At 40.1% G+C, this 17,547-nt stretch overlaps 1 protein-coding gene across 1 annotated transcript; it reads right to left on the bottom strand.

The window, feature by feature from the left end:
- Positions 1-1,049: 1,049 nt before the first annotated feature.
- Positions 1,050-8,753, bottom strand: polr3f (polymerase (RNA) III (DNA directed) polypeptide F). The gene is made up of 9 exons (XM_039812199.1): positions 8,559-8,753; positions 7,584-7,701; positions 7,432-7,499; positions 6,653-6,720; positions 5,436-5,548; positions 3,218-3,361; positions 2,770-2,877; positions 2,489-2,680; positions 1,050-1,245 (listed from the first exon to the last, which is right to left on the bottom strand). Exons 1-9 carry the CDS (start codon positions 8,618-8,620, stop codon positions 1,168-1,170), a joined length of 951 nt encoding a protein of 316 aa, XP_039668133.1. The 5' UTR covers positions 8,621-8,753; the 3' UTR covers positions 1,050-1,167.
- Between the last annotated feature and the right edge of the window lie 8,794 nt (positions 8,754-17,547).

The raw sequence follows: 17,547 nt of genomic DNA, 5'->3' as shown, positions 1-17,547 counted from the left end.
GAACAACCTAAACTAAAAACTTAGGGATGTCAACAAACCATAACAATTAATAAAAGTAGTTAAGTTTTGTCACAAATATAAAAGAAATACAAACATTGGACATGTGTTTTCATCAGATTTTACTCAAACACCCAAAACATATCGATCCAAAAGATTTCTAAAAGTAGAAACATGAACTAAATGTCTCTCAACACTCCTGAAGTTATTTGACCCCCGAACATTATTTAGTTTTTGATATATGCTCATGTTTACGAGCAGAGTGTAAAGACAGGTGAGGTGTGTTCAGGTGCATTCTGGGCGTGCTGGTCTTACAGGGAGGTGTGTTCAGGTGCATTCTGGGCGTGCTGGTCTTACAGGGAGGTGTGTTCAGGTGCATTCTGGGCGTGCTGGTCTTACAGGGAGGTGTGTTCAGGTGCATCCTGGGCGTGCTGGTCTTAGAGGGAGGTGTGTTCAGGTGCATTCTGAGAGTACTGACCAACAAAAACCTGGTCTAAAGTCAATAAAGCATTTCATGGTTATTTTAACAGAGCATTAGTAAAATGCTCCTAGGCTCGTGCACAGCGCGCACAAACAATGCCTGTTACACACACAGGGACACACAGCAACACACACACACACGCAGAAGATTACAAATAAAAATATTAGGGTGTAAATCCTCCATCATAACAGCAATGCTCCAAGGTCCAAACGCGCCTGGCTTTTAAAGGGAATGGGAGATGATCTCTGATTGGTTGATGAATGGGAGCTGATCTCTGATTGGTTGATTGAATGTTATGCCCAAAACACCCCTCTGATTAATGAAGACACTAAGAACAACCCTTTAGGACCAGGCGCCCGGCACACGGACCCTTTTTACCACCGTCAGAGTAACAGAAGTAGATTTGGACACGCCCTAAACACACCTGCACCAGGCGCTGCACGCCGTGACCTCAGATCATTAAAATAGGGCCCTTAGAGGTTCTGGTTTTCATTGAAGATCCATTTGAACAGGATGATGGAAGCAGAGATCTGTCTGTTCTCTAAGGTTTAAACTGCATCACAAACACTCGGACACATTTAGACATTTGTGGTTTTATTGAACGTTTGTGATAAATAGAAAATAAATGGATCACAGATCGCTGGGAAAATAAAAGAAAGTTTCCTCACAGAGAAAGAGACGAGTGGCGGTCAGAAGTCCAGCCACTCCGTCATGTAGATGCAGTTCGACGGAGAGATCTCTCCGCCTTCGTGACAGTCATCAAACACCTGCAGACAGGAAACAGGAAGTCAGGGCTCGCCATGGAAACGCTCTGATCGGCTCCTTTGAACGGTAACTCGGGTATGTTTTAACCTGGACTCTATGTTCCCATGTTTCGGTGTCTGGGTGACTGATGGGAATAACTAACAGCTCCGGTATTAATGCAATGTAACGTTAAACCGCCCAAGTCAGGGTCCACGAAAAGTTCTGTTGTTGCTGCTGACAGACTCAGATTATTATTCTAAGTGTCTGACAACATTATGGGATGGATCCCTACAGAGATAGACCTTTTAGTTAAAGAGTAAGATCCTTTTAGTTTAACATGAAACAGCCCCGAAATCACCATCACCAAACTCCACCAGACTCCATGTAAATAATCAGGACTTTTAGCGTGTATAGAGCCAGCATATCTCCACCAGACTCCATGTAAATAATCAGGACTTTTAGTGTGTATAGAGCCAGCATATCTCCACCAGACTCCATGTAAATAATCAGGACTTTTAGTGTGTATAGAGCCAGCACATCTCCACCAGACTCCATGTAAATAATCAGGACTTTTAGTGTGTATAGAGCCAGCACATCTCCACCAGACTCCGTGTAAATAATCAGGACTTTTAGCGTGTATAGAGCCAGCACATCTCCACCAGACTCCATGTAAATAATCAGGACTTTTAGTGTGTATAGAGCCAGCATATCTCCACCAGACTCCATGTAAATAATCAGGACTTTTAGTGTTTATAGAGCCAGCTGACTTTTTATTTGACTCATGTAATATAGTGCGCGTACATCTCCACCAGACTCCATGTAAATAATCAGGACTTTTAGCGTGTATAGAGCCAGCACATCTCCACCAGTCTCCATGTAAATAATCAGGACTTTTAGTGTGTATAGAGCCAGCATATCTCCACCAGACTCCATGTAAATAATCAGGACTTTTAGTGTGTATAGAGCCAGCATATCTCCACATGTAAATGGGTGAATTAAGGGTTTATTTCAACCAAACCAGAGTGGTGATTGGTGGAACAGTGGAAAGATGAACCAAGATGGCTTTTGGTAGTTTTATTTAGTTTCTGTCCACTTTGAATGAAGTGTGTTTTACGATGATAAAAGTCCTGATTATTTACATGGAGTCTGGTAGAGTTTGGTGATGGTGATTTCGGGGCTGTTTCATGTTAAACTAAAAGGATCTTACGTTACATTACAGCTTGGTTCTTGGTTCTCCCCCCCCCCAGCCAGGCTCTGTGTTGTTACCGGGCAGAGTCCGCAGGGCGTCCGGACCAGGCCGGTGGGCTGGATGACGGGGTTGACGCCGCGGTAGAGCTTCATCTGTCCGTCCACGCTGCCCACCGTCCCCTCCTTGGCGGCGATGACGGTCATCTCCACCTTCCCGTCATAGATCAGCGTGTTCAGGATGGTCTCGATGTCGTCCATCGACAGGTCCACCTGTCAGCAAACACCCCACGGTCACACCTCTGAGCCTGGACTCACTGTGTGTGTGTCTGTGTGTGTGTGTCTGTGTGTATGTGTATCACCTTGCTGATCCCCAGCTCACTGATGTACTTCCAGACTTCATGCGAGGTGGCGAAAGAGCTGTTCCTCTGAACCATCGGACTCTGTTTACTGTCCCGCGCTAATTCAGCCTACACACACACACACACACACACACACACACACACACACACACACACACACACACACACACACACACACACACACACACACACACACACACACACACACACACACACACACACACACACACACACACACACACCTATCAGTTTCAGCAACAAATCTTTAAATAAGAGCAACTAAAAAGTGGAACAAAGGGGACAAAAACATTGAAAAAGCTACGAAAATGTTGGAACACGAGACAAACAGAAAAACATATAGTTAATAACTGATATTTGTTATATTATTATATAGTTAATAACTGATATTTGTTACATTATTATATAGTTACTAATTGATATTTGATACCTTGCTCTGCAGGAACTTGAAGCACTGCTGGTTGAGAACTTCTACAAACTCAGACTCAAAGTCCTGGTCGCTGTACCAGGCGCCGCCCGTCACCGAGCGGTCCGGCTGGAGGTTATACAGCATGTAGACCTTCTTCTTAGACGCCTGAACACAACACACATACACACACACAGGTTATACAGCATGTAGACCTTCTTCTTAGACGCCTGAACACAACACACATACACACACACAGGTTATACAGCATGTAGACCTTCTTCTTAGACGCCTGAACACAACACACATACACACACACAGGTTATACAGCATGTAGACCTTCTTCTTAGACGCCTGAACACAACACACATACACACACACAGGTTATACAGCATGTAGACCTTCTTCTTAGACGCCTGAACACAACACACACATACACACACACAGGTTATACAGCATGTAGACCTTCTTCTTAGACGCCTGAACACAACACACATACACACACACAGGTTATACAGCATGTAGACCTTCTTCTTAGACGCCTGAACACAACACACACATACACACACACAGGTTATACAGCATGTAGACCTTCTTCTTAGACGCCTGAACACAACACACATACACACACACAGGTTATACAGCATGTAGACCTTCTTCTTAGACGCCTGAACACAACACACATACACACACACAGGTTATACAGCATGTAGACCTTCTTCTTAGACGCCTGAACACAACACACACACAGGTTATACAGCATGTAGACCTTCTTCTTAGACGCCTGAACACAACACACACATACACACACACAGGTTATACAGCATGTAGACCTTCTTCTTAGACGCCTGAACACAACACACACACACACACACACACACACACACACACACACACACACACACACACACACACAGGTTATACAGCATGTAGACCTTCTTCTTAGATGCCTGAACACAATACAACACACACACACACACACACACACACACACACACACACACACACACACACACACACACACACACACACACACACACACACACACACACACACACACACACACACACACACAGGTTATACAGCATGTAGACCTTCTTCTTAGATGCCTGAACACAACACAACACACACACACACACACACACACACACACACACACACACACACACACACACACACACACACACACACAGCATGTAGACCTTCTTCTTAGATGCCTGAACACAATACAACACACACACACACACACACACACACACACACACACACACACACACACACACACACACACACACGTTATACAGCATGTAGACCTTCTTCTTAGATGCCTGAACACAATACACACACACACACTTCTCTATTTACTCTTTCACAAAGCATCTCAGGCATTTGTTTAAATACAGTGTGTGTGTGTGTGTATCTGTGCATGTGTTTGTGTGTGTGTGAATTTGTATTGATCTCATTGTATGTCTTGTTTGGTTTTGTTGATTGTCTTATTTTATTTCTATTAATGTTTTGTCATAACGTGTAATCTGTTTTTAATGTAAAGAACCTTTGGCTTTATGTGTATGAAAGGTGCTATAAAAATAGTTTATTTCATATTAATATGTAATATGTTTGTTTATGTATGAACCAATCACCACGTAGTGCACGTGTCAAACTCAAGGCCCTGGGGCCAAATCCGGCCCCTTGCAAATTTTGATCTGGCCCACATTTCAATTTAGGTTCACAGCTAATTTTGGCCCGACTAGTTGTGCACCACACCAAAAAAATGAGGAAACTGTTTTTAATACTGTAATTATGAGACACTGCCGTGCAGAATTTGATAGTCTGAATTCCCCCCAGGAGCAGAGTTTTTAATATTCAGGCTGTGAAACAGGTTGTGGTGAGTCAGCTGCTTTTAAACATGTAAGGTTTGTTTTTCATGACTTGCTAAATTCTACGATGGCTAATAAACGTTTTTAGGGTTTTATGTTTGTATGGGAGAAAGCTATATGAGACATGCAATAATACAAAGTTTACTGACTTTTTTGTTAAATTAAAGCATGTCAATAAACTCAACATGTCTGGCCCTTATTGGGATCAGCATTTCCAGTGTGGCCCTTAGTGACATTGAGTTTGACCCCCCTGCTGTGGTGTAACTCCTTCCTGATTCTGCTGCTGTGGTCTGTTCTCAGGGTTTTGTGTGTGTGTCTGTGTGTATATATCTGTGTGTGTGTGTGTGTGTGTGTTCTGTACTCACAGCGACAGATTTGACAGCTTTGATGAGCTTCTTGCTCTCCAGGTTCTTGAGGATCTTGTTGATCTCAGTCAGAGGAAGGTTGCTCTTAAAGCGGATGTCTCTGCTCCAGATCCCTGCAACACACACACACACACACACACACACACACACACACACACACACACACACACACACACACACACACACACACACACACACACACACACACACACACACACACACACACACACACACCACGACTGTAGAGGCTGTCGGCACGCCATCTATGCTGCATGCACCATCCGATATGCACATAACTCCGTAGTAGAAAACGTTCCCTACACTATTTGTATCGACAAAGGTTCAGGTTGTCTAAATCCGTTTGATGTGGTCTCTATATGGGGGGCCAGCCAGGTCTCTCTCCTGACATCTAAGATAGTCCTAGTCCAGTTAAGGTTCAGGTCAGTTGTATTTTGTATGTTTAGTTTTGGCTATAGGTCAAACCACACAAGCGCGCACATATAGAAATGTACACCCTCTACACATTACACAACGAAAACCCCAACAACACACAACGCACATTTCAAGGTTCAAATCAAACGTTCATATATTTAAACACAAAAAGTAAGCAAAGCACTCAAAGTCCCACAAGAAAGAAATGTCCAATTGTCCAAGTTTCCACAATAGAGAAATCCACCAAAAAAACTCCACCTCGGCTTTTCTTAAACTCAGTTCATTTTTGGAGCACAACTAGAAAACAGTCTCGTGGTCCGCTCGTAGTGCACAGAAATAAACTAAAATACAGACACTTTCAGGTACTCAAACACTTGATGGCCAGGTGGCACAACTGGAGGCATTTTTTGTAGGCTACATGTTATGTTATTTATTATGCAGTTCACGACAGGTGAATTACTTATTGTCACTGATCCAAAACCACATATCGACGTCCATGTACTACACCTTGGCCACATAGTTGTTATTTTTTCGACATTGACATTTTGTGGGAAACCCTGCTACACCCTTTGAATAGGGAGTTCCAGTATCTCCCCTCTGGACGGAGGCTAGTGGTTGTAGAACTACAAGATATAAACACAGTTTTGTCCCAGCGGCAATCACTCTGTTAACCAAACTGTAGAACTACTGCACACAAAGCACAAGCACCTTGGTCATGTACTAGCTGTAGAACTACTGCACAAGTCAATATGGTCAGGTACTGTGTTTCCTCCATGTTCTACTACCTTTGTTTCCTGCGTCCTCGATGACCTGATACACCAGTTTCTCCTGGTTGTCGGAGCCTTTCATCTTACTGAAACACAACAACAGCAGCCGTTACTCATGGTTATAGAAACATGAAGTTATTCATATTAAAGATAAGTTCAATCACCTGTTACTTCCTTTTTATCTTGAAGCCAAACATGTTAAGTCCCATCATTTTAACTGCAGTACTGATCCTTTTAGTTTAACATGAAACAGTCCTGAGATCACCATCACCAAACCCACCAGACTCCATGTAAATAATCAGGACTTTTAGCGTGTATAGAGCCAACATATCTCCACCAGACTCCATGTAAATAATCAGGACTTTTAGCGTGTATAGAGCCAGCATATCTCCACCAGACTCCATGTAAATAATCAGGACTTTTAGCGTGTATAGAGCCAGCATATCTCCACATGTAAATGGGTGAATTAAGGGTTTATTTCAACCAAACCAGAGTGGTGATTGTTGGAACAGTGGAAAGATGAACCAAGACGGCTTTTGGTAGTTTTATTTAGTTTCTGTCCACTTTGAATGAAGTGTGTTTTATGATGATAAAAATCCTGATTATTTACATGGAGTCTGGTGGAGTTTGGTAATGGTGATTTCGGGGCTGTTTCATGTTAAACTAAAATGATCTTACTCTTTAAAACATGTGTCCCATAGAGTTACATTGCAGCTCATTGCTCAATAATGGACCATTTGAACAGCTGCATTGCATTGTGGGAGCATGCACTTGTCAGTCAGGTACAGTATGTTTACCTGGCGCTCTGCACGTCTTTCATCCTGTACAGGAGACCTGAACTGTTCCTCAGCAGGTCCAGCTGACCCTGGAACAGGTAAACACGTCAATAAGAACCAACCAATCCCAGCGATCAGAAAGCCAAACGTGATGACGTCATCGTGACACTGACCAGTGACAGCAGCTTGTTGATGGCCATGGCTCTCTGCTGGGGCTCCAGCTGAGGCATGTCGTTCTGAATCACCTGGTCGGTGATACCATGAGGGAACTGCTGACACAGCTGCTTGATCCTACACACACACACACACACACACACACACACACACACACACACACACAGAGACAGACACACAGACAGACACACACAGAGATAGACACACACACACAGACAGAAACAAACACACACACACAATAAGATGTAAAACGGATTACTGCGCAGGTGATGAGTTCCATTGCAGAGGAACATTTAAACCAAACTCGGTTTAAAATGACATCACAATTAACTGACAACTATGTAGTAGATTAAACGAGTTATGAAAAATGAGTCAGAGCCGTTTTTATAGATAAAACGAGCAGAACATTAACCATAAAGTCCCTCTCGCCGCTGAGAGAAACTTCCTCCATTAAAACGCTATATTAAAGGTATTTTTTTTAAAAGAGGTTTGAAAATGCTCAGTTTTGGGGGGAAATAGTAACTAGCTGGCTGTGCCGACTGAACGCCGAATTTACAATAAACTCACTACGGTTCAGAAGATGAGTTTATTCCTGACATATAACCTGTGTATGACTGGTGATAAGCGAGTTAACATTAATTGTGACATAAATTGCACGGAGTTTGGCGCACAGGGTAAAGAGCAACATAACGCCACTCTCCCATCCTGTGTTGGTGAGCGAAACTTTCATCATCAAAACGCAATTAGAGATGTTTGAAAATGCTCAGATTTGGGTGAAATAGTAAGCTGACTGGATGCCGAATTTCAAATAAACTTACTCCGGTTCAGAGTATGTGAATTCGCAGCATATAGCATATTTGTGTCTGATGATAAACGAGTAAACACTAAATGTGATATGTTGCACGGAGTTTGGCGCACCGGGTAAACAGCACGTTACGTTCAGCCGTAAAACGCGCTGACGCCGCCGGACTCACCTGTTCTCAACCTCCGTGGCATCTGAAAGATTGGTCTCCTTCTTCACTTTGACTTCTGCCATGTTTTAACTGTTGTCTGTCTTTATTTACTGGCCGAGCTGCGGATTTAGCCTCTTAGCTAATGTTGTCAAACGGTCCTGAGCGACATGCTAGTTCTGGGTCCTCACAAGTAAGAGGGAGCGTCCTGAAAACTGCCTGTTAAAAAAAAAAACAGAAACACGGCGCAATTATTATTATTCTTTTAAAGATTCAGTCCTCGTGAGGATATTATATATGTAAACAACAAGCGAAATATGTTACAACCAAAGACTACAGACAGGGGCGACATATTTCACCCTCCTGTTTTCCTCGGGTCAAATTTGACCCATTTTCATCAAGTTTCTATATCTAGTCAGCTGCAAATATGGCTTGACCCCAAAAAAATTCTAACAAAAGATTTTTCAGTGGTCTACAGTAGTATCAGATGTACCTAAAAACATACTAAAAGTTTACCAAAGTTTGACTTCAAGAAAGGCCCCATTTTCAAAATGGCGGCCGCCAGGTCCTTAAAAAGACCATTACTCCTTTGTATTCCTACTACACCATGAACACTGGTACCTTATACATGTTTTGGCCATTTAATATTCTAATTAGCATATTTGTATGACAAATAAGCACAATTTTATATATATATATATATATATATATATATATATATATAAAAATTGTAATTATAAAATTTCCCTTAAGTAATTGCATATTTCTCATATCATTTTGCCTAGTGTTGGTGGTTTCTGTCCATCAGCTCCCTTCTGATGAACCTCTACCACATCAGAGCCATCTCTTAAGTTTTTACAGCAAATGTGGCAAGTTTCTTGGTTTACAACAATATGACTCATGTTCAAAGTTGGAGTGTACTTTTTCCTCAAGCTAATCCAACAATGTCATCCTCTCTTAATACACTCACATTGTTGGCCTTTGTCATGTGTTAGAAATCTTTCTAATGTTCTTTTGACACCCCCATAAAATGACACTGAGCATGTGCTGAGAATAAGACATTTGTGCTGTAATATACACTACCGGTCAAAGGTTTTAGAACACCCAATCTTTTTAGTTTTTTTATTGAAATTTGAGCAGTTCAAGTCCAATGAATAGCTTGAAATGGTCCAACGGTAAGTAGTTAACTGCTTGAGGTTAAAAAAAATAAGTAAGGTTACTCAAAACTGAAAAATAATGTACATTTCAGAATTTTACAAAAAGGCCTTTTTCAGGGAACAAGAAATGGGTTAACAACGTAAAGCTGTTCTGGAGGTTGATCAAGCTTTGAATGTTGGTGCTACCAATTCCCACAGGTGTTCACACTGGTCTGGGTTACTTACAACCCCCTCTGTTTGTATAAAAGTATTGTTGGAACACACTGTGGTACCGTACCCTCGTGAGCATTGTATGAACACTATTGTACTGCAGAAAGTAGTATGTTGCTATAAAAATGGTGGGAAAAAGAAAATTAACAATGGAAGACCATCATAACACTTAAGAATGTTGGTCTTTCCTACAGAGAAATTGCGAAGAAAGTCAAGGTGTCAGTGAGTACAGTATTCTTCACCATCAAAAGGGACTTAGAAACTGGAGGAAACTCTGACAGGAAGAGGTCTGGCAGACCCAAAGCCACAACAGAATCAGAAGACAAGTTTCTGAGAGTCAACAGCTTGAGTGATAGGCGGCTCACAGGACAACAGCTTCAAGCACAGCTTAATAGTGGTCGTAATAAGCAAGTCTCAGTTTCACCTGGAAAGAGAAGACTTCGAGCTGCAGGTTTGATGGGTCGAGTTGCAGCAAGAAAGCCATTGCTAAGACGTCAGAATAATAAAAAGAGGCTTGACTGGGCCAAGAAACATCGTCAATGGACTACTGAAGACTGGAAGAAGGTGTTTTGGACTGATGAATCAAAATTTGAAATCTTCGGTTCATCACGCAGGATTTTTGTACGCCATCAAGTAGGCGAAAGGATGGTTCCTCAGTGTGTGACATCAACTGTCAAACATGGAGGAGGAAGCGTGATGGTCTGGGGCAGTTTTGCTGGATCCAGGGTCGGTGATTTGTACAGAGTGAAAGACACCCTGAACCAAAACGGTTACCACAGCATTTTGCAGCGCCATGCAGTACCCTCTGGTATGCGCCTAGTTGGTCAGGGGTTCATCCTACAGCAAGATAATGACCCAAAACATAAGTCCAAGCTATCACAGAGCTACCTTAGCAAAAAAGAACAAGATGGTAAGCTTAAAAACATGGAGTGGCCAGCATAGTCACCAGACTTAAACCCCATTGAGCTGGTTTGGGATGAACTGGACAGAAAAGTGAAAGCAAAGCAACCTACAAGTGCCACATATTTATGGGAACTTCTGCAATAGAGTTGGGAAGAACTTTCTGAAGAATATTTGATTTCCATTGTAGAAAGAATGCCACAAGTGTGTTCAGCTGTTATATCTGCCAAAGGGGGCTACTTTGATGAGTCAAAAATTTAGAATACATTTTTGTTAAATTGATTCCATGATTTCTTTTTTAACTTAAATTTGTTCTATTCTTTCATTTGAGAGTACAATGAGACATTGAACTGCATGAATTTCAATTAAAACCTGGAAAAACTGGGGTGTTCTAAAACTTTTGACCGTAGTGTACATTTTTTTTTTTACCCACCACACGGAGGAGGGGTGTGGTGGTGGGGGGTAAAAGTAATTTAAGTTACTTTTGGGTGGAATAACTTTTACATTGAATGTCAAGTCTGTGTTTTAGCAAAAAAAGGGTATGTGTCCAAAAACGCATACTGAATAGGAGTTACATGACATAGGTTAAATCTTGAATCTCTGATTCACCCCAAAAAAGATAAAACCTTACAGTTATCTCGCAAAATGTATTCCATAAGTATGTCATCATGTCAGTGCAATTTAGACAAGTCCAATGGATTCATAGACCCAGAAAACATGGGGTTAGACACCAAGATTACTTGGCTAGGTCAAATAATGAAGGAGTTAGGATATTTTGAGGGCTTCCTGCCCATCTTGGACGCCATCTTGAAAATGACACTTTTATAGTGGTCAAACTTTGGTAAACTTTTAGTATGTTATTAAGGACACCTAATACTACAAAAAACAGCTGAGAAACCTTTTGTTAGAATTTTTTTAGGGTTAGGTGTTTTTTTTTCATATATGCAGCCGCCTAATCAGGAATTTGGGTTTCTTTCAACCAAATTGTCAAAAAATAAAATAACGTGGATGGTTCCTTACAACGCTGTTCGCAAGTAAAATAAATGATCAGTTCACTACTTTCATTGGATTTGGGTGTTTTATTAAATTTTATAGCATTTGAAAAAAAAATTGATAAAGAAAAATGTCAGAAAAAGCTGCCTCCACAAGGCGTAGCTCCAAGGAGGTATTACATTAGATTAACACTGTTCTGCTCATCTACTTCATGTCTATCTCAACCATACAGCTACACTATTGTTATTATATCACCATTGCACTGGTCTGCCTTGCACTGTACTCATATTTAAATCCTAAAATCTCAGACTATTGACCGATAATTGCACTATTCCTTCCCTCTCTAATTGTATATTTCTTGTAAAATTGTAAATTCTATTGTATTGTTATACTGTACATTAACAGTATTTTTTATATTCTTTTATATTCTTACCGTCATCTCTGTTTTTATTCTTAATATGTTAAGGGTTGTACTTTGAGAGCAAAGATTACCGGAGTCAAATTCCTAGTTTGTCTACGCAAACCTGGCCAATAAAGCTGATTCGGATTCTGATTAGCTTCTCTTCATCTCCTATGGCGCCATTTTGATTCTAACAAGCTCTCACCCCCCGTTAGCATTCCATTCATTTTGACGTCACTTTGACAGTGAATAACTTTACATCTGAAGCATTTAAAGACTCTATTTGTCCGTTGTTTATTTCTAAAGAAACACGACAATGTATAAAAGGCTCCATTACCTTGTTTCTCAAATTATGGCTCCGTAGCAGACGTCCAGAGCAACGACATCTGTTGGTCCATTTCTTTAACTGTCTGGTCTACCCCAGTTCATGTATGAATGTGGAGCATCTACCCCAGTTCATGTATGAATGTGGAGCGTCTACCCCAGTTCATGTATGAATATGGAGCGTCTACCCTAGTTCATGTATGAATGTGGAGTGTCTACCCCAGTTCATGTATGAATGTGGAGCGTCTACCCAAGTTCATGCATTGTTACACTTTAATTAAGTGTTAGTTAAGGTGCATATGTTCTCTACTTTACAATAAGTCTACCAAAGAGCATTAATAACTGTTTATTGATGGTTAGGTAAGGCTTATTCAGTATTGTTACACATTCATTAAGTGTTAGTTGAGGTGTATATGTTCTCAACTTTACAATAAGTCTACCAGAGCATTAATAACTGTTTAGTGATGGTTTATTAAGGCTTATTCAGTATTGTTACACATTACTTAAGTGTTAGTTAAGGTGCATATGTTCTCTACTTTACAATAAGTTTACCAAAGAGCATTAATAACTGTTAAGTGATTGTTTAGTAAGGCTTATTCAGCATTGTTACACATTAGTTAAGTGTTAGTTAAGGTGCATATGTTCTCTACTTTACAATAAGTCTACCAAAGAGCATTAACAACTGTTTAGTTATGGTTTAGTAAGGCTTATTCAGTATTGTTACACATTAATTAAGTGACCATTTAAGGTTAAGTAATGCTTATATAGCATGCTCAATCATTTATATAGGTTGGGCTTTAAGTTAATGTCTACATGAAGACAAAGGAAGAAGCAAACCTCTGCATGGAGACTATGGAGTCTTTTCCTTGATCTCACCCTCTACCAAAAGTAAGTCATATGTTGGAGGATGAACAAATATAGTGGACAAAGGTATGTTGACAACCATAACCCGTAAATAAACAATAAAAAAAAGTTTTCTCATAATGACATGGCTTGGCCGTGAACCTCAAGACATACATGCTATCAAACATCTTTATCAACCACCTAGTAATATTAGGAAATACCTTCATCAACATCAACTAAGGGTTTACTTAGACACTTTAGTTAGCTTTTATTTCCAGTTTAGGCTTTTTAGTATATTACCTAATCTTAAAATATACACCTTAGTTAACTGTTATTAACAGTTAGTCAAGGCTTTTTACTGCATTGACTAATGGTAAAATAGACACCTTAGTTAACTGTGATTAAAAGTTAGTCAAGGCTTATTATTGCATTTACTAATGATATAATAGACACCTTAATTAACTGTTTTTAATAGTTAGTCAGGGCTTATAACTGCATTAACTAATGGTAAAATAGACACCATAGTTAACTGTGATAAACAGTTAGTTAAGGCATCAACTAATGGTAAATAATGCATCAATTAATACCTTTATATATATTATTATATATAATAATCTTTCATTGTTAATAAATGTTTATTACACAATTAATTCAACCCTTAATAACGGTTAGTTAATGCTTATTAATGCATTAACTAATGTTAATTAATGTACACTTATTGTAAAGTGTTACCGTTTCTTATAACCAAAGCTAACACATGTTGTTACCAAGTCTATTCTCCAACCCTGAAGTTCCTCAAACACTGAAATTAAAGATTTGTCTTATTTTCATAGAAAAACAAAATCACGTTTTTTTTTTTTTTTTTAGTAAATGTTTGATTTTAATATGATTTGAATAAAATACAGATGATCAGACTAATATACAGTAATAATCATGTTATTTTAGGGTGGAACTTCCCTCTAACATATTCATACGCTGTGAACCAACAGCAGAGAAATTATCACTTTATATTTCAGAACAATGTTTCTTTTGGTCAAAATTGCGAGTCGCACCAAATTCATGGTGATTGGTTGAATTTGGGTGAAGTGTTGCGATCGCGACATTGTGACATCCTGGAGGGACTGGTTATTGTAAAGCCTATATATTAGTGACTAATTTAATGTATTGTTCTCTTGTAATTTTGAGTTTGATTTACAGAGAGATTGTGTGTGTTGGTCAACAGTGTGAGTGTTTCTGTGGACAGGAGGAGACTCTCCGTCCTACAGAGAACACAGAGACACTGAACCAGGTAACCTAAACCATAACCCAAACCCAGGATAAAGAGGTTCAGTGAATGTGGTGTTGAAGGTGTAGAGGTGGATCAGTGAGTCAGGAGGATGAGAGAGGGAGGTCTGTTCTTCTGTTATTGTGACTGACATATTAACCACGACTATCAGAGCAGGACAGACTCCAGGACTGATCATTACATCCAAACACACAGTCAACTCTGTTTCCTTTCCTCCTAATTCCTCTGTAACTCACTGATATAAGAACATCTCTTCTCCTCTCGACCTCCCAGTAACAGCGACCAGTCAGACCATCTCTACACAGCAGCTGCCACCAGGGGTCAAACCTCTCTGGATGATCAGGATATGGCTGCTCCTCCGCCGCTAGTGTCACCTTCCTGTTGTTGTCAGACAGTTTGAGGTTTCTGTTCACTGTGTTTGTGTCCAGTGTGAGTTCACAGGAATCTGATGGAGAGAACGACACACAACACAGCAGCAGTTTATCATCTAACACACCTGATGGTTTATTAGTTGCGTTATTAACAGACTGACTGTTAATTAGATCAAAACTTCACAATGAAACATCTCTTTGGATTATCTTTCAAAGGAGAACAGAATGCAGATACATAAGCTTTAAATTCAACTTCCTTCTGTTTTTAAATGTCTCTATGTAAAAAAAACTGTTGTTATTCACACAAAAATAAAATAAAATAAAAGTTAAAACAAAACAGGCTTTAGTGTAATCAATCTCCTGTATATTTCAATATCTGTTAGAGCCATAATAAGTTAATTCATATGTATTCATTAATTCATAATACAAAAAGATGATTTGTATTGGCTCTAGTCTATAGTCTTTGTCACGCCCCAACATTTACATAGGCTACACCACTGACCTGAGGTCAGCTAGTCTTCTGAATCTAGGTAGCGCAGATCTCTGCTATTCCATTAATAAATACACTTCTGAGACTTTTTTATGCGAGAAATCAACTATGTAGAGCTCAAATATGGGACGTTTTACGAAAATTGATGGCTAATTGCAAATTTGGTAAGACAGTGTCGGACGTCACAAGCTCCACAATCTGCCGGGACAGGCAGCGGCTGCTGGCCGGGTTTGCTGCCTTCCCTGTCGGCCTCTCCCCATTCACAGACCCGCTGAACTGGAGCTCTTTCAGGATCTCACACACGAGCTGCGCTGTGTACTTTAGAAAGAAGAACGTTTGGAAGTTTTTCAAGGATATAGAAAATGAACCACGGCCGTAAATGCAGTGTTCCAGACTGTACAACGGAATAGCTTAATGGCCCAGAGAAAAGTGTCCTGTTCACAGTTCGGTCCTGACCAGAGCTGTATAGTAATGAAGTACATATTTTCGATGAGTTTAATACTTTTACTCCGATACATTTTTTATGTGCTGCATCATTACTCGTTACTGTTGTGAATTCCTCACGCTAGGTTACAGTGTGTGTAGTTACGGCTACGTTAGTTACGTACGATAATTACGTTGTTACGTCTAAATTACGTAAGAAATCCCCCGAGATTGTTTTCATTACGGTGGTTGCCTGTTCAGAAGTCAGAGAAGATGTAAGTTTGTACTTTTTCTATTTAGCCATTGTTGCAGCAGATGAAGCTATTCCTGAGTTGTTTCAGTCTGCAGTGATTACTGAATGTTAACCGTTTGACCCTGTGATGTGAAGCTGATCGAGTTTATCTGGATGTTTGACCCTATGATGTGAAGCTGATCTAGTTTATCTGGATGTTTGACTCTGTGATGTGAAGCTGATCTAGTTTATCTGGATGTTTCACCCTGTGATGTGAAGCTGCTAGTTTGTATTTTGCTAGCTTGCTAACTTTCCACTACATCACACATTTTATTTCAGAATTTGTTAATAAGTGATTAATAACCCACTGTTATATCATATAATATTAATTATAACAGCTGTGACATTAATGTACCTTTTGGGGTTTATTTCAGAAACTTCCTTCATATCCAGCAGTGTACAGCTTGTTACTGCCTGTAATGCTCCGTTTTAATACCAAGTAAAAAGTTGAACTCCAACAATATGATATTCAAAATTTGACTGCTTTCTTTAATAACTACATAACACAATACTTGTACTTTTACTTTCAGTACTTGAGTAGTAAATTTTAAAATAAACTACTTGCAATACTTAAGTAAAAACTTTTTTGAATACTTTAGTACTTCCACTTAAGTGGGGTGCTTAAAGAGCACTTCAACTTCTACTCAAGTCACTTTTTTGACATAGCACTTGTACTTTTACTCAAGTATGGGTCTCTAGTACTTTATACACCTCTGGTCCTGACTGCGCACAGTATCTTGTTTCGTCAGTGTTAATGACAAAGTGTGCTGCAGGTATTACCCATAAACAGCAAAGATCACACTTGAAGGATGTCTGATGGATGGCAGGGTAAACCTCTTAAGTAACTTGTTGCACCCGCGGAGAAAAAGAGTTTTCCCTTCTGCTTGCAGGGTAGTCCACAGCTACAAATTTGAGATAATGTTTTCCCACGCAGTTCACACACGGAGTGGGGAGAGGGGTGGCAGTAATGTTCCAACCCAGCAACCGTTGATATCTCCGACGTTCAAACCAGCTCTTACTAAACAAAACTCTGGTAAAGTTACCCTGAGCACTTCTAGCAATCTAGACGATATAAACCCCAGCAAATGTCGTGTGCAAATGTGACTTCATGGGAGCGCCGTAAGTGTTTACTCGTTTGCGCAGTCAAAATCCTGACGCGCCAGCAAGATCTACGTAATTTTGATGTCACATTGGCGCGTGCCAGGTTGGCTGTAAAAAGGCCCTGACTCTGCTTGTGCACCCTGTCCTGCGCGTTCACCTGAGCTCAACTCTTAAAGGGCCAGCAAATATTTGTACCCGCTACATTTAAAAAGGTAAGAAAAAAA

The sequence above is a fragment of the Perca fluviatilis genome, chromosome 1 (assembly GCF_010015445.1).
Source record: "Perca fluviatilis chromosome 1, GENO_Pfluv_1.0, whole genome shotgun sequence".
Lineage (NCBI taxonomy): Eukaryota > Metazoa > Chordata > Actinopteri > Perciformes > Percidae > Perca > Perca fluviatilis.
Note: the sequence above shows the minus strand (reverse complement) of the source record. Positions and strands in the feature narration are given on the sequence as shown.

Coding starts and splice junctions, on each gene's coding strand:
- polr3f (XM_039812199.1), bottom strand. CDS start 8,620: ATGGCAGAAGTCAAAGTGAAGAAGGAGACCAATCTTTCAGATGCCACG. Junction 6,721..7,431: donor AAAGACGTGCAGAGCGCCAG/GTAAACATACTG, acceptor GTTGTGTTTCAG/TAAGATGAAAGGCTCCGACA. Junction 5,549..6,652: donor CGAGGACGCAGGAAACAAAG/GTAGTAGAACAT, acceptor TGTGTGTTGCAG/GGATCTGGAGCAGAGACATC.